General features: G+C 33.9%; 2 protein-coding genes across 2 annotated transcripts in view; one reads left to right on the plus strand and one right to left on the minus strand.

The window, feature by feature from the left end:
* The first annotated feature begins 4,122 nt into the window (after nucleotides 1-4,122).
* Nucleotides 4,123-18,880, plus strand: part of LOC148950921 (uncharacterized) — a 63,402-nt gene continuing 48,644 nt past the window's right edge. The window contains exon 1 of the mRNA XM_089090952.1: nucleotides 4,123-4,210. The gene's annotated coding sequence lies outside the window, so the exon portion shown is untranslated. The remainder of the gene's footprint in view (nucleotides 4,211-18,880) is intronic.
* LOC148950922 (protein CFDP2-like) lies at nucleotides 16,673-18,569 on the minus strand. The gene is made up of 2 exons (XM_089090951.1): nucleotides 18,503-18,569; nucleotides 16,673-17,358 (listed from the first exon to the last, which is right to left on the minus strand). Exons 1-2 carry the CDS (start codon nucleotides 18,567-18,569, stop codon nucleotides 16,673-16,675), a joined length of 753 nt encoding a protein of 250 aa, XP_088947077.1.

Here is an 18,880-nt window from a genome sequence, read left to right on the forward strand (position 1 = left end):
ATTGTCCCGAAATGCGTCTAATAGAAGTTTTGAGATAGTTATTCTATTCAAAATAGTCTAAATATCATATAACAAGGCTTTTGGGGTCAAAACAAACCCCAGAGATTATGGGCAAGGGGTAAAGTTATGCCCAGGGCGTATTAAAGGTTTTTACTGGAGGAATGGTTGTTCAACCTCAGAAGAGGCTCAGTCTTTCTCCTTGAAAAAGACTACGTCAATATAAAAGGAACAGAAATTAAAGAAAAAAAAGATTTTGTACAAAATAAGTTTTTCAAACAAAAAGTAAAGAACTGCAATAAACCAAAAATGAACAAAAATAGAATCAAATAATCTACCAAACATACAACTACCACAAGTCAGTATCAATAAATAAATAAAACCCAAAACAAATAGAAATTAAAACAAGTCAAACTCAAAATGAGCAGAAATTAATCTGAGTAGGATTCTAAACCCTATGTTTTCTAAAAGCCAGAGTATAATTTGTATTTTACTGAAAAAATTCTTTTAAATGTTTTCACTTATAACTGTAAAAAAACTAATTGAGATTTTAAGGAATAAATACCTGCAAATGTGTATTAAACTGACAATGCACATTTATTTCAGTAAATTCATTTGATTTTTTTTCAGTAAAGTACAAATCATATTCTGGCTTTTAGAAAGCATAGGGTTTAGTACCCTACTCGGATTAGTTTCTGCACGTTTTGAGTTTGACTTGTTTTAAATTCTGTTTGTTTTAGTTTCATTTATTTATTGATTAGTCAAAAAAACTTTTTTCACAAAATAAGTTTGTGCAAATTTATTTATCAAGATTTATTTGTCGTAGTTGTATACTTAGTAGATTATTTGATTCAATTTTTGTTCATTTTTGGTTTATTGGCGTTCTTTACTTTTTTTGTAAAACTTATTTTGTGCAAAAAGTTTTTTTTATTAATCAATAAATAAATGAAACCCAAAACAAACAGAAATTAAATAAATATAAGTCAAACTCAAAAGGAGCAGAAATTAATCTGAGTAGGGTTCTAAAACCCTATGATTTTTAAAAGCCAGAATATAATTTGTACTAGAAATGGAATCGAAATGTAATTAGGACAAAAATGGAATCATTGAAGAATAAGAAGGTAGTGACTATAATTTTCTGAATGAAAAATAAATCATTGAAAAAGAAAATAAGATTAGTGCTTTTTATAATGACAACCTTCTACATACGCAAATAGGACAGAGATTGAATCATTGAAGAATAAGAATGTAGATATACAGTGACTATAATTTTCTGAATGAAAAAGAAATCATTGAAAAAGAAAATAAGATTAGTGCTTTTTATAATGATAACCTTCTACATATGCAAATAGGACAGAAATGGAATCATTGAAGAATAAGAAGGTTGTGACTATAATTTTCTGAATGAAAAAGACATCATTGAAAAAGAAAATAAGATGAGTGCTTTTTATAATGATAACCTTCTACATATGCAAATAGGACAGAAATGGAATCAATGAAGAATAAGAAGGTAGTGACTATAATTTTCTGAATGAAAAATAAATCATTGAAAAAGAAAATAAGATTAGTGCTTTTTATAATGACAACCTTCTACATACGCAAATAGGACAGAAATGGAATCATTGAAGAATAAGAAGGTAGTGACTATAATTTTCTGAATGAAAAAGAAATCATTGAAAAAGAAAATAAGATTAGTGCTTTTTATAATGATAACCTTCTACATATGCAAATAGGATAGAAATGGAATCAATGAAGAATAAGAAGGTAGTGACTATAATTTTCTGAATGAAAAAGAAATCGTTGAAAAAGAAAATAAGATTAGTGCTTTTTATAATGATAACCTTCTACATATGGAAATAGGACAGAAATGGAATCATTCAAGAATAAGAAGGTAGTGACTATAACCCCAACTCTGTCTCCAGAAATTCAAGTACTGTATGACTTGATAGCAAAGGTTGACAGTTCTGTGAAGCAAATATCCTCTGAAATAGCACTCCTAAGATCAGAGCTTGTCCAGAAACCAAGTTTTGATGAGATGCACCACTATGTAGACAGTACACTCTTAGACCTCAATTCAAGGCTTGAAAACATCAAACAGAACTACTCACAGACGGTTGTCAACACAGACGAAGTAAGAAAAATTGTGAGAGAAGAAGCTTTCTTCCTACAGGAGACAGAGCGACGGAAAACAAACATTATTGTGAAGAACTTGCCCGAGAACAAAAATGTTGATGACCTGTCGGAGGTTAAGCGAAAAATAGAAGATGAGCTTGAATTACCGATGCTCACTATCGTGAAAGTCACGAAGCTGGGGAACAAGAACAGAAATGAAGCAAAAGCTAGGTCTAGAGGACGACCATTGCTGATTCAGCTCCCTGAATCAGAACTACAACTGAAGAGGGACATTGTCCAAAAATCATATGAAAAAAGGCAAAGCCTTCAGACCTTCTTCCGAAATGACATACCTAGACGACTGAGAGCCTCGGAGAACAGTAATCAGACATCAACTGACCTATCACGCTGTAACTGACTACATCCTCAATGACAAAGGGTCCAAAGAGCATGCTACCATAGTGCTGACCAATAAGAAATGTGACAACTTTTCCAGAAAGAAGATCTGGAAATCTGACGAAAAGCTCAAGGAGTTGTGTATCCTGTATACCAATGCTAACCAACTGTCAAAAACAAAATGGGTGAACTGAAGCTCCTCCTTCATGATGTGAAACCAGACGTGATCTGCATAACCGAAGTCTGTCCAAAGCGAAACATAGCTATCCAGGATTCAGAAATACAAATCTCCAACTATGAAGTCGCAACATCAAACCTATAGGAGTATGGCAGAGGGTGTATCATCTACGTCAAAGCTGGGTGTGAATACCAGCAAATCTCTCCAGGAGCAGATAGCACCAAGTTTGGACTAGAGACACTTTTCATAAAGGTGTCCAATGCAGTTTTTGGTTGTGTCTATAGGTCACCATCACAAACAGTTGAAGAAAAAAAGAATCCCCACACCTCCTTAACACAGCTCTCACTAAGCTTATAGACATGAAACACCCAATGTACATACTAGGCGAATTCAATTTCCCAGAAATCAAATGGTATGAAAACCAAGCATCTAATCATCCCTTTGCCAGTATGCTCAAAGACCATTGTCTGACTTAGTTGGTAAATGGACTAACCAGATTCCGTCAAAACGCAAAGGAAAAGACCCTGGACTTAGTGCTAGCCTACAGTCCTGAGACATTATATCAACTAAGGTCACTCCCACAACTTGTTAAAAGCGACCACATCATTCTACTTGTCAAGCTGAACCTGAATCAAGTAAAGCCACAGTACCTTAACAGAAAGGAATTCAGAAAGCTCAACAAATCAAGACTTAAAGAATCTGTTAGCCAAGTGGACTGGACTTTCTTGCATATGGGAGAGGCCTGTGACAAGAAGTTTGAACTATTCTAAGACATCATGATTTATAGTGCTAAAAGCTCAATCAAAACAAAGAAAAGCTGTCAGCCACGAACACTACCACATATTGACCCTCACGTGAAGTGGCTGATGAACATTAAGATCAGAAAATTTAAGAAAATCAGAAAACTGGAATCTTTAAACTTGGACACACAAAGCACTAAGAGGCAATAAAACAGAACCAGAAACAAACTCCACTATGCAACAAGATACGCTGAAAGAGAACATGAGAAAAAGATTGAAAGTGAAGCAAAAACAGCCTCTAAAAAATTCTGGAAACACGTTAACTCCAGACTCACATCGAGGAGACAAATACCAACCCTGGTCAACAAAGACGGATCGACGGCCACAACACAGTCAGAAAAGGCAAATGCCTTCAACTCCTTCTTCAGCTCAGTTTTTAAACCAAAACAAGACGACCCAGATGTCACAGAGGAGAGACTAACCCCTGAAATTACACTCACCAAAGAGGAAGTAATAAACCAACTTAAGAAACTTCAGACAGACAAGTCAAAAGGGCAAGATGGAATTAAGGCAGTATGGCTAAAGGCATGTGCTGAGTACATTGTTGAGCCACTGCTGGAGATTTTCCGGACATCTATAGACAAAGGGGAGCTGCCAAAAATCTGCAGAATTTCAGATAGCCAAGTATCAGAGAAACAAGACTTGATGAGTTAACTGATTGCCATCTAGAGAGTGCCGTAACAGGGATGTTTCCCTAAAGGCACTAAGGATCCTGTAAGTTAATCCTGTAAGTTAAAATAAGATTAGTGCTTTTTATAATGACAACCTTCTACATATGCAAATAGGACAGAAACGGAATCATTGAAGAATAAGAAGGTAGTGACTATAATTTTCTGAATGAGAAAGAAATCATTGAAAAAAAATAAGATTAGTGCTTTTTATAATTATAACCTTCTACATATGCAAATAGGACAGAAATGGAATCATTGAAGATAAGAAGGTAGTGACTATAATTTTCTGAATGAAAAAGAAATCATTGAAAAATAAATAAGATTACTGCTTTTTATAATGACAACCTTCTACATATGCAAATAGGACAGAAATGGAATCAGTGAAGAATAAGAAGGTAGTGACTATAATTTTCTGAATGAAAAAGAAATCATTGAAAAACAAAATAAGATTAGTGCTTTTTATAATGATAACCTTCTACATATATAAATAGGACAGAAATGGAATCATTGAACAATAAGAAGGTAGTGACTATAATTTTCTGAATGAAAAAGACATCATTGAAAAAGAAAATAAGATTAGTGATTTTTATAATGAAAACCTTCTACATATGCAAATAGGACAGAAATGGAATCATTGAAGAATAAGAAGGTAGTGACTATAATTTTCTGAATGAGAAAGAAATCATTGAAAAAAATAAGATTAGTGCTTTTTATAATGATAACCTTCTACATATGCAAATAGGACAGAAATGGAATCATTGAAGAATAAGAAGGTAGTGACTATAATTTTCTGAATGAAAAAGAAATCATTGAAAAACAAAATAAGATTAGTGCTTTTTATAATGATAACCTTCTACATATGCAAATAGGACAGAAATGGAATCATTGAAGATAAGAAGGTAGTGACTATAATTTTCTGAATGAAAAAGAAATCATTGAAAAAGAAAATAAGATTACTGCTTTTTATAATGACAACCTTCTACATATGCAAATAGGACAGAAATTGAATCATTGAAGAATAAGAAGGTAGTGACTATAATTTTCTGAATGAAAAAGAAATCATTGAAAAACAAAATAAGATTAGTGCTTTTTATAATGATAACCTTCTACATATATAAATAGGACAGAAATGGAATCATTGAACAATAAGAAGGTAGTGACTATAATTTTCTGAACGAAAAAGACATCATTGAAAAAGAAAATAAGATTAGTGCTTTTTATAATGACAACCTTCTACATATGCAAATAGGACAGAAATGGAATCATTGAAGAATAAGAAGGTAGTGACTATAATTTTCTGAATGATAAAGAAATCATTGAAAAAAAAAAAATATTATTTCTTTTTATAATGATAACCTTCTACATATGCAAATAGGACAGAAATGGAATCATTGAAGAATAAGAAGGTAGTGACTATAATTTTCTGAATGAAAAAGAAATCATTGAAAAAGAAAATAAGATTAGTGCTTTTTATAATGATAACCTTCTACATATGCAAATAGGACAGAAATGGAATCATTGAAGAATAAGAAGGTAGTGACTATAATTTTCTGAACAAAAAAGACATCATTTAAAAATAAAATAAGATTAGTATTTTTTATAATGACAACCTTCTACATATGCAAATAGGACAGAAATGGAATCATTGAAGAATAAGAAGGTAGTGACTACAATTTTCTGAATGAGAAAGAAATCATTGAAAAAGAAAATAAGATTAGTGCTTTTTATAATGATAACCTTCTACATATGCAAATAGGACAGAAATGGAATCATTGAAGAATAAGAAGGTATTGACTATAATTTTCTGAATGAAAAAGAAATCATTGAAAAAGAAAATAAGATGAGTGCTTTTTATAATGATAACCTTCTAAATATGCAAATAGGACAGAAATGGAATCATTGAAGAATAAGAAGGTAGTGACTATAATTTTCTGAATGAAAAAGACATCATTGAAAAAGAAAATAAGATGAGTGCTTTTTATAATGATAACCTTCTACATATGCAAATAGGACAGAAATGGAATCATTGAAGAATAAGAAGGTAGTGACTATAATTTTCTGAATGAAAAAGACATCATTGAAAAAGAAAATAAGATTAGTGCTTTTTATAATGATAACCTTCTACATATGCAAATAGGACAGAAATTGAATCATTGAAGAATAAGAAGGTAGTGAATATAATTTTCTGAATGATAAAGAAATCATTTAAAAAAAATAAGATTAGTTATTTTTATAATGATAACCTTATACATATGCAAATATGACAGAAATGGAATCATTGAAGAATAAGAAGGTAGTGACTATAATTTTCTGAATGAAAAAGAAATCATTGAAAAAAAAAATAAGATTAGTGCTTTTTATAATGATAACCTTCTACATATGCAAATAGGACAGAAATGGAATCATTGAACAATAAGAAGGTAGTGACTATAATTTTCTGAACAAAAAAGAAATCATTGAAAAAGAAAATAAGATTAGTGTTTTTTATAATGACAACCTTCTACATATGCAAATAGGACAGAAATGGAATCATTGAAGAATAAGAAGGTAGTGACTACAATTTTCTGAATGAGAAAGAAATCATTGAAAAAGAAAATAAGATTAGTGCTTTTTATAATGATAACCTTCTACATATGCAAATAGGACAGAAATGGAATCATTGAAGAATAAGAAGGTATTGACTATAATTTTCTGAATGAAAAAGAAATCATTGAAAAAGAAAATAAGATTAGTGCTTTTTATAATGACAACCTTCTACATATGCAAATATGACAGAAATGGAATCATTGAAGAATAAGAAGGTAGTGACTATAATTTTCTGAATGAAAAAGAAATCATTGAAAAAGAAAATAAGATTAGTGCTTTTTATAATGATAACCTTCTACATGTGCAAATAGGACAGAAATGGAATCATTGAAGAATAAGAAGGTAGTGACTATAATTTTCTGAATGAAAAATAAATCATTGAAAAAGAAAATAAGATTAGTGCTTTTTATAATGACAACCTTCTACATATGCTAATAGGACAGAAATGGAATCATTGAAGAATAAGAAGGTAGTGACTATAATTTTCTGAATGAAAAAGAAATCATTTAAAAAGAAAATAAGATTAGTACTTTTTATAATGACAAACTTCTACATATGCAAATAGGACAGAAATGGAATCATTGAAGAATAAGAAGGTAGTGACTATAATTTTCTGAATGAAAAAGACATCATTGAAAAAGAAAATAAGATTAGTGCTTTTTATAATCACAACATTCTACATATGCAAATAGGACAGAAATTGAATCATTGAAGAATAAGAAGGTAGTGAATATAATTTTCTTAATTATAAAGAAATCATTTAAAAAAAATAAGATTAGTGCTTTTTATAATTATAACCTTCTACATATGAAAATATGACAGAAATGGAATCATTGAAGAATAAGAAGGTAGTGACTATAATTTTCTGAATGAAAAAGAAATCATTGAAAAACAAAATAAGATTAGTGCTTTTTATAATGATAACCTTCTACATATGCAAATAGGACAGAAATGGAATCATTGAAGATAAGAAGGTAGTGACTATAATTTTCTGAATGAAAAAGAAATCATTGAAAAAGAAAATAAGATTAATGCTTTTTATAATGACAACCTTCTACATATGCAAATAGGACAGAAATGGAATCATTGAAGAATAAGAAGGTAGTGACTATAATTTTCTGAATGAAAAAGAAATCATTGAAAAACAAAATAAGATTAGTGCTTTTTATAATGATAACCTTCTACATATATAAATAGGACAGAAATGGAATCATTGAACAATAAGAAGGTAGTGACTATAATTTTCTGAAAGAAAAAGACATCATTGAAAAAGAAAATAAGATTAGTGCTTTTTATAATGACAACCTTCTACATATGCAAATAGGACAGAAATGGAATCATTGAAGAATAAGAAGGTAGTGACTATAATTTTCTGAATGAGAAATAAATCATTGAAAAAAAAATAAGATTATTTCTTTTTATAATTATAACCTTCTACATATGCAAATAGGACAGAAATGGAATCATTGAAGAATAAGAAGGTAGTGACTATAATTTTCTGAATGAAAAAGAAATCATTGAAAAACAAAATAAGATTAGTGCTTTTTATAATGATAACCTTCTACATATGCAAATAGGACAGAAATGGAATCATTGAACAATAAGAAGGTAGTGACTATAATTTTCTGAACAAAAAAGACATCATTGAAAAAGAAAATAAGATTAGTATTTTTTATAATGACAACCTTCTACATATGCAAATAGGACAGAAATGGAATCATTGAAGAATAAGAAGGTAGTGACTACAATTTTCTGAATGAGAAAGAAATCATTGAAAAAGAAAATAAGATTAGTGCTTTTTATAATGATAACCTTCTACATATGCAAATAGGACAGAAATGGAATCATTGAAGAATAAGAAGGTATTGACTATAATTTTCTGAATGAAAAAGATATCATTGAAAAAGAAAATAAGATGAGTGCTTTTTATAATGATAACCTTCTAAATATGCAAATAGGACAGAAATGGAATCATTGAAGAATAAGAAGGTAGTGACTATAATTTTCTGAATGAAAAAGACATCATTGAAAAAGAAAATAAGATGAGTGCTTTTTATAATGATAACCTTCTACATATGCAAATAGGACAGAAATGGAATCATTGAAGAATAAGAAGGTAGTGACTATAATTTTCTGAATGAAAAAGACATCATTGAAAAAGAAAATAAGATTAGTGCTTTTTATAATGACAACCTTCTACATATGCAAATAGGACAGAAATGGAATCATTGAAGAATAAGAAGGTAGTGACTATAATTTTCTGAATGAGAAATAAATAATTGAAAAAAAATAAGATTAGTGCTTTTTATAATGATAACCTTCTACATATGCAAATAGGACAGAAATGGAATCATTGAAGAATAAGAAGGTAGTGACTATAATTTTCTGAATGAAAAAGACATCATTTAAAAACAAAATAAGATTAGTGCTTTTTATAATGATAACCTTCTACATATGCAAATAGGACAGAAATGGAATCATTGAACAATAAGAAGGTAGTGACTATAATTTTCTGAAAAAAAAAGACATCATTGAAAAAGAAAATAAGATTAGTGTTTTTTATAATGACAACCTTCTACATATGCAAATAGGACAGAAATGGAATCATTGAAGAATAAGAATGTAGTGACTAAAATTTTCTGAATGATAAAGAAATCATTGAAAAAGAAAATAAGATTAGTGCTTTTTATAATGATAACCTTCTACATATGCAAATAGGACAGAAATGGAATCATTGAAGAATAAGAAGGTATTGACTATAATTTTCTGAATGAAAAAGAAATCATTGAAAAAGAAAATAAGATTAGTGCTTTTTATAATGACAACCCTCTACATATGCAAATATGACAGAAATGGAATCATTGAAGAATAAGAAGGTAGTGACTATAATTTTCTGAATGAAAAAGAAATCATTGAAAAAGAAAATAAGATTAGTGCTTTTTATAATGATAACCTTCTACATATGCAAATAGGACAGAAATGGAATCATTGAAGAATAAGAAGGTAGTGACTATAATTTTCTGAATGAAAAATAAATCATTGAAAAAGAAAATAAGATTAGTGCTTTTTATAATGACAACCTTCTACATATGCTAATTGGACAGAAATGGAATCATTGAAGAATAAGAAGGTAGTGACTATAATTTTCTGAATGAAAAAGAAATCATTGAAAAAGAAAATAAGATTAGTACTTTATATAATGACAACCTTCTACATATGCAAATAGGACAGAAATGGAATCATTGAAGAATAAGAAGGTAGTGACTATAATTTTCTGAATGAAAAAGACATCATTGAAAAAGAAAATAAGATGAGTGCTTTTTATAATGATAACCTTCTACATATGCAAATAGGACAGAAATGGAATCATTGAAGAATAAGAAGGTTGTGACTATAATTTTCTGAATGAAAAAGACATCATTGAAAAAGAAAATAAGATGAGTGCTTTTTATAATGATAACCTTCTACATATGCAAATAGGACAGAAATGGAATCATTGAAGAATAAGAAGGTAGTGACTATAATTTTCTGAATGAAAAAGACATCATTGAAAAAGAAAATAAGATGAGTGCTTTTTATAATGATAAACTTCTACATATGCAAATAGGACAGAAATGTAATCATTGAAAAATAAGAAGGTAGTGACTATAATTTTCTGAATGAAAAAGACATCATTGAAAAAGAAAATAAGATGAGTGCTTTTTATAATGATAACCTTCTACATATGCAAATAGGACAGAAATGGAATCATTGAAAAATAAGAAGGTAGTGACTATAATTTTCTGAATGAAAAAGACATCATTGAAAAAGAAAATAAGATGAGTGCTTTTTATAATGATAACCTTCTACATATGCAAATAGGACAGAAATGGAATCATTGAAGAATAAGAAGGTAGTGACTATAATTTTCTGAATGAAAAAGACATCATTGAAAAAGAAAATAAGATGAGTGCTTTTTATAATGATAACCTTCTACATATGCAAATAGGACAGAAATGGAATCATTGAAAAATAAGAAGGTAGTGACTATAATTTTCTGAATGAAAAAGACATCATTGAAAAAGAAAATAAGATGAGTGCTTTTTATAATGATAACCTTCTACATATGCAAATAGGACAGAAATGGAATCATTGAAGAATAAGAAGGTAGTGACTATAATTTTCTGAATGAAAAAGAAATCATTGAAAAAGAAAATAAGATTAGTACTTTTTATAATGACAACCTTCTACATATGCAAATAGGACAGAAATGGAATCATTGAAGAATAAGAAGGTAGTGACTATAATTTTCTGAATGAAAAAGACATCATTGAAAAAGAAAATAAGATGAGTTCTTTTTATAATGATAACCTTCTACATATGCAAATAGGACAGAAATGGAATCATTGAAGAATAAGAAGGTAGTGACTATAATTTTCTGAATGAAAAAGACATCATTGAAAAAGAAAATAAGATTAGTGCTTTTTATAATGATAACCTTCTACATATGCAAATAGGACAGAAATGGAATCATTGAAGAATAAGAAGGTTGTGACTATAATTTTCTGAATGAAAAAGACATCATTTAAAAAGAAAATAAGATGAGTGCTTTTTATAATGATAACCTTCTACATATGCAAATAGGACAGAAATGGAATCATTGAAAAATAAGAAGGTAGTGACTATAATTTTCGGAATTAAAAAGACATCATTGAAAAAGAAAATAAGATGAGTGCTTTTTATAATGATAACCTTCTACATATGCAAATAGGACAGAAATGGAATCATTGAAAAATAAGAAGGTAGTGACTATAATTTTCGGAATGAAAAAGACATCATTGAAAAAGAAAATAAGATGAGTGCTTTTTATAATGATAACCTTCTACATATGCAAATAGGACAGAAACGGAATCATTGAAAAATAAGAAGGTAGTGACTATAATCTTCTGAATGAAAAAGAAATCATTGAAAAAGAAAATAAGATTAGTGCTTTTTATAATGATAACCTTCTACATCAAGGAGGCACACTTGTGCCTCTATAAAGAGGCGACCCACCACAATGTTAAGCGATTTCAGGTTCTAGAGGTCGCAGAGAGACGGCGGTAATTGCATTTTGTAGCCCAGGCTCAAACTAAGAAACTTGCAAAATTTCATCCTCCTCCGACTTTATCTTCATGGGGTAAACTGGGCCAGAAGTTTGGACCCTCCCACCACAGCCCCCCTTTAAAGTTGTCCGATTGGGCTGAAATTTATAGGTCAATCATTACTATGGCCCGGGAGCTTATTTTCGAAATTTCAGTTCAATCCGATCACTCCTTCCCTGTTTTCGAAAAACCAAATATAGCCACTTAAAATTCATTTCTTTTTTCTTCTTATCCACGCCTAAAGGCCACAGTTGGCAACTGATCCGGGTGAATGAGGACTCATTCGAAGCAGAATTCGACCTTTTAGGGCCTTTTGATATTTTCAGACCGAAAAAATTATCCCCCGAATTTACATTTACGAAAAACCTCGTTTTCCTATAATAGCCCATGTTAATTTTTCCCACCACAACCCCCCTTTAACGTTGTCTGATGGGGCTGAAATTTAGAGGATAAGCTTTTCTGGGGCCTGGGAGCTTATCCTCGAAATTTCAGCTCAATTTGACCGCTCCTTCCCTGTTTTCTAAAAACCAAATATCAAGTTTCGTGGGAATTTGCTTGCGTCGAAAATAGCTTCCATTTACTAAAAAACAATTACAATTGTGTCTGTTTAGTCCAGCGGTTGATACTCCAGACTGTCAGGCGGAAAACCCGGGTTCGATTCACCGACAGAGCAAATTTTTTATATACTGAATTTAAACTCTAAAAAGGAACTCAGTTTCTTTTTTAAATTATTTGAAAAAAATTACGTTTTCTAAAGAGTTAAAGAGGCTGAGTTACAAGGTCGACCCTTAAATCGTACCGGGATTAGGAGGCACAGTTGGGGGGCTGTTAAAGAGGCTGAGTCACAAGTTCGAACTTTGAAACGTACAGGGATTAGGAGGCACCCTGTTCGACGTGATTTGAGTATTCTGGAATTAAAAGCCTTAACACAAGAATGTTCAAGAGCGGCGGGTTTGGGGGGAGGCAGCCTCCCCACTTTAACACCAGCACCCATCCGCGAACCCTTAGTCAATCCATAAAAATTAAAAAAAAGTAAAAAAAAGTGCAGAAATTATTTTAAAAAAAATACGTTTTCTAAAGAGTTAAAGAGGCTGAGTTACAAGGTCGAACCTTAAAACGTACAGGGATTAGGAGGCACAGTTGGGAGACTGCCGCCCCCAAACCCCCGCTTTCGCAGCCTTTAAATAAAAAAATTCTTTAAACTGAAAGTAAGGAGCGACATTAAATCTTAAAACGAACAGAAATTAGTACGTATATGAACGGGGATGTGCCCTCCTCAATGCCTCGCTCTTTACCCTTAAGTCATTATTGTTTAAAAAAAAGTGTTGTGAGAAAGTAAAACTTTAGCGTAAAGAGGGAGGCGTTGAGGAGGGGACAGCCCCTTCTATATACGGAATAATTTCTGTTCGTTTTAAGATTTAATGTCGCTCCTTACTTTCAGTTTAAAGAATTTTTTTATTTAAAGGCTGCGAAAGCGGGGGGTTTGGGGGGCGGCAGTCCCCCAACTGTGCCTCCTAATCCCTGTACGTTTTAAGGTTCGACCTTGTAACTCAGCCTCTTTAACTCGTTAGAAAACGTAGTTTTTTTCAAATAATATGCAAATAGGACAGAAATGGAATCACTGAACAATATGAAGGTAGTGACTACAATTTTCTGAATGAAAAAGACATCATTGAAAAAGAAAATAAGATTATAACTTTTTATAATGATAACCTTGTACATATGCAAATAGGACAGAAATGGAATCATTGAAGAATAAGAAGGTAGTGACTATAATTTTCTGAATGAGAAAGAAATCATTGAAAAAGAAAATAAGATTAGTGCTTTTTATAATGATAACCTTCTACATATGCAAATTGGACAGAAATGTAATCATTGAAGAATAAGAAGGTAGTGGCTATAATTTTCTGAATGAAAAAGAAATCATTGAAAAAGAAAATAAGATTAGTGTCCAATTACAATTACAGAAATGGAATCATTGATGAATAAGAAGGTAGTGACTATAATTTTCTGAATGAAGAAGAAATCATTGAAAAAGAAAATAAGATTAGTGCTTTTTATAATGATAACCTTCTACATATGCAAATAGGACAGGAATGGAATCATTGAAGAATAAGAAGGTAGTTACTATAATTTTCTGAATGAAAAAGAAATCATTGAAAAAGAAAATAATATTAGTGCTTTTTAAAATGATAACCTTCTACATATGTAAATAGGACAGAAATGGAATCATTGAAGAATAAGAAGGTAGTGACTATAATTTTCTGAATGAAAAAACAAATCATTGAAAAGATTAGTGCTTTTTATAATGACAACCTTCTACATATGCAAATAGGACCGAAATGGAATCATTGAAGAATAAGAAGGTAGTGACTATAATTTTCTGAATGAAAAAGAAATCATTGAAAAAGAAAATAAGATTAGTGCTTTTTATAATGATATCCGTACTATAGCTAGATAGGTGAAATCGATTGTAGTTTCGTAATGGAATTTGGCAGAGAGGGATTCGTTCCATGAATTGTTCAATTGATTTAATTTTACACTTACGGTACTTAAATCAAAACCCCAATGTAGCTTAAAATCCTCTTATTTGCGATAGAAACGCCTAATAAGCTCTGATAACTTTACTTTACTTTCGGCGGGAACCAGACGATGAACTGTCCTGCCCGGCACCAAAGGATCTTGGGATGACTTCCGACGACCACTTGGACCTGTCGGCTGCAGCTTCTCCGGCGATTTTCAACCAGTCTTTGTCCCATCTCCGACCGTGTCTCCTGAATCCTCCCCACGGTTCCAGGTCCTCCTTGAATTTTAGCCACAGATTCTTCTTTTGTCCTCCTGGTTTACGTTTCCTGGAGGGGGCTGGTTCGCACACAAGGGAGACTCGACATATCCTGCCTTTGGAACGGTGCAATGTGTGGCCGGGGAGCTTCAGGCGACGTCTTTTAATGATAAGCGATAGCTCTTTTGATTGGCCACAGCGACACCTTACTTCACTATTGGAAATCCTGTCCCATCTCTTAATGCGGAGGATGTAACGATGGCAGCGATGGTCGAACACGTCCAAAGTTCTCGCGTCTTCAGCCTTGATCGGCCATGTCTCGCAAGCATACAGTAGTACTGCTCGAACAGTTGCACCATCTATTCTGACTTTTGTTTTGGTTAAGGTCTCCCGTCTTGTCCATAGGGCTTTTTTCAGCCTAGTAAAGACTCCCCAGGCTTTTTCTATGCGAGCAGAGATATCCCTTTCAGCTCTGTCACCTGATGTTGTGATAGAGCCAAGATACTTGAATTCCTCGACGTTTTTTATTGGCTCATCGTCGAGCGTAACTTGGCAAGGAGCAGGTTAGCTGAGAGCCTATACTTTAGTCTTTGCGCCGCTGATGGCCAGTCCGATGCGCTTTGAGACCACATAGGTATCGTCAATCATGCCTTGTAAGCTGTCGGCGGTAGTTTCCAGCTCAGCAACGTAGTCTGTGAAGTCCAGATCCGTCAGGGGCTGGAGGAAACCAGCTATTTGTCCGAAGACTATTCCGCTGTGGTTTCTCATTGCATTATACATGATCCAGTCTATCGCGTAGTTGAATAATATAGGCGAAATGGGGCATCCCTGCTTTACCCCAAACTCCACTGGAAACTTAGGGATGTCATAGCCGGAAACATGGACGCAAGTCTCAGTGTCCTTATACGCACTTCGGAGTATCTCAATGAGCTCCTGTGGAGCACCGTCTTCAGCCATAATTCTCCATAGCTCCTCTCTGATGAGAGAGTCGAAGGCAGCTGCAAAGTCAATAAAGGCGATGAGAAGGGGTAGATGAAACCTGCTGTACTGCTGAAGGATGAGGTGAATCGTCAATATCTGTCCTAACAGCCTCTGCCTGGTCTGAAGCCTGCTTGTTCAGGACGGGTTGACTTGTCTCGTGCGTCTTTGAATCGATTCAAAAGAATGACGCAGAAGATCTTCATGGCATGGTCGATCAGGGAGATACCTCTATAGACTCCGCAAATGGCCTTATCTCCTTTTTTGTATAGCGGAACGAGGACTGATACTTTCCAGTCTTTTGGGAAGGTCTTCGTCGTCCATGGACAAACAGGTCGGTTAGCCGGCGTAGTAGAGTTGGTGAGGACTTGAACATTTCAGAAGGGATCCCATTCTCTCCAGGAGTTTTATTATTTTTCATGCACTTCAGCGCTTTTTGTACGTCCGCAATACTTGGCGGATCGAGGTTTATTGCGTAGGGCTCTTTAGCAGCACTCGAGAAGGCAGGTAGATCGCACGGGAGTTTGACAGGGTTCAGTAGCTCAGAAAAATGCTCTCGCCAGCGTTCCATGCGTCCTTCTTCTGTTCGGACGAGTTCTCCGGACTTATCTTTCAGTGTGTCAACCGTTACAGGAGCTTTTCCTGTCGCTTCTTTCAGGAAATTTGAACATTTTCCTGCTGTTGTGGCTCCTGGACGCTTGTTCCAACTCATTCGCCAGACCTGACCAGTACTGTTCTCTGTCCCGTTTCAGTGACTGTTTAACTGCTTTGCGGGCTACTTTTAAGGGTTCTTTTGCACCTCCCACGAGGGGTCACTTCTTTTCAACTAGTTCTATGGTGTGGTCAGAGATCCAGGCTCGCTGTTTTGGTTTTTTGTGGCCAAGCACCTCCTCAGCTACATCCTGTGTCGCAATTTTTATCTGCGCCCATTCTTCATCGACGAGTGAGAGACGATTCAAGGCTTCGAACCAGTTTCTTAGCTTTAACTGGAAGTCGGCTTTGATTTCCGGGCATCTTAGTTTCGAAACATCGAAGCGCTTCCCTGCCTTCTATCGCTTCTGCCTACTAAGGCGGTGATGGACTTTGCAAGTGAGGAGATAGTGGTCGGATCCATTTAAAGATCCTTTTTCTGCTCCTCTGTATACCCGGGCATCTGTGCAGGAGCTCCTCCATCTTCTGCTGACTAAGATGTGGTCGATCTGGGCTGTTGTTACGCCGTCGTTCGAACGCCATGTAACGAGGTGGAGTCTCTTGTGCTCAAAGAGAGTGTTTCTGACGCATAGGTTGTTGTATCTGGCTAGCTGTAAGAGCCTTTCCCCATTGATGCATCTGTCACCAACGGTGTGGCGGCCAATAACTGCTGCTGTGTCGGGGTCTACTCTTCCAAGCCGGGCGTTCCAGTATCCAGCTACAAAGAGCATGTCACGCCTTGGTGTCTTGTCGATGATTCTTTGTAGGTCATAATAAAAGGCATCTTTGACCGCGTCACTACTGTCCCTTATCGGAGCGTACACGGCGATTATGGTTATGTGGCTAATCTGGCCTCTCAGTCTGATCATGGCAATCCTTGGTGACACTGGCTCCCAAGAGGTGACGCTTGATACACTATGACCGTCTATTAGGAACCCAACTCCTTGTTGGTCGGAACTATCCTTGGGACCCGAGCTATAGAACTGGAATGCGTCAGGTTCGGACACAGTTAAATTTTCGGACAGAAGATTATTCAGTCTCGTTTCTGATAGAAAAAAAACGTTGATTTAATGCTTCTGCAGCTCCCTCGCAAGGATCAGTTGCGTGGATTCCAGCTTGCAGCTGCGAACATTCCACACGCCAATATTCAGATGTTTTCTTGATCGGGCGGCTTCCATGCTTGTCGGGCCAGGCACCACCCTGACCTGGTCCGCGTCGGCTACCGCGAACGCCGTAATAGTAGTATCTCTCTGCATTTGATCTTCAATATCCATTGGTGTTTCATGGGAATAAAAAAAGAATTGACATAAATGTGCTAAGAATTATGACAGAAATTAGTCGCATTTCACCAAACGCCAGTGCAACTCATGGAACATTTATCTCTGAATCATCATGCTATATGAAATGTCTGCTGAGAGCAGAACGAACTGAATTTAAGCAAAAAATGTATATTTTTCTCACAATATAGAAATTTTGTGTGCATGTATAAGCGGCACTAACCCATTCTCTTTTTCTATTGTTATTAGTTTGATCGTGCAGTACTAGGAGACCAAGCTTTGCTTGTGAAGGGAATTATGGACATAAAAACGATACTCAGTGTAACCCCCTTCTGGAAATGTATACCCCTCTTACCCTGATTGACGCAAGAAAAAGTTTTGTGCAATTTTCATAGAATTTGTTTTTTAAACAAAGATACAAAGGGGAAGGTAATTTTCAAACTCTAGGGGGTCAATTTTCGCTTCCAATTGGCATCCCTGGCAACTTTTAATTAATTTAGGGTTTCTTCCGCAATGATGCCAAGAATTGTTCAGATTTTCTGGATATTCTTTGTCAAACAATAACCAACAGATAGGTTAATAATTCCAACTTTATTTTTCAAATACTTTCAAATTTGAAATATGGTTGCTACTTAAATTGAGGAATATGTCACAATATAATGTTACACAATCTGTGGCAATAGTTTGACTTACCCTGTGTCTTTACTTAGACAGCGTTATTGCGCTGCCTATGATTTTTTTTCGGCCTTAAATGGCCCGTTGATATCAATGCTATTTATTGCTATAAATCGGTGAACCCATAAGCAACTCAATTTGATAAAATATCATAAATAATATTGCAATAAATCACGTATATTAAAAGTTTAGTACAACAAATTAAATCTTACAATGTCAAAATCCATTCAAAATTACGAGCAAATGAATAGCGCCATACCCGGGCTATTAGAATGGAGCTTGGCTTAATTATGAGATTGAGCATCCTGTACTTAGTGTGGGGGCTGGGGGAAGTGGAAGGGGAATGTGTACTGCAGTATTAATGGCAAATCTGACTGAAAAAACCGAGCGTATATGACATTTACCTTCGCACACCCAAAAGCTTGTTTATGCTATACTACTGTCGTCTGCATCAGCTCATTACTGACAATTTTAGTAAAAGTAAAGCACCAGCACTTACATTTATGACTGTTCAATGTGCGTTTATTGTTTATAATGTATTGGGTAATGTTTTAAATTCACCAAGTAGCATGTTTGTTAAATATTTGTTTTATTTCACCACTGCTTGGATAGCAC

Source organism: Artemia sp. Qi Xiang Cuo, chromosome 6, assembly GCF_049724085.1.
Source record: "Artemia sp. Qi Xiang Cuo chromosome 6, ASM4972408v1, whole genome shotgun sequence".
NCBI lineage: Eukaryota > Metazoa > Arthropoda > Branchiopoda > Anostraca > Artemiidae > Artemia > Artemia sp. Qi Xiang Cuo.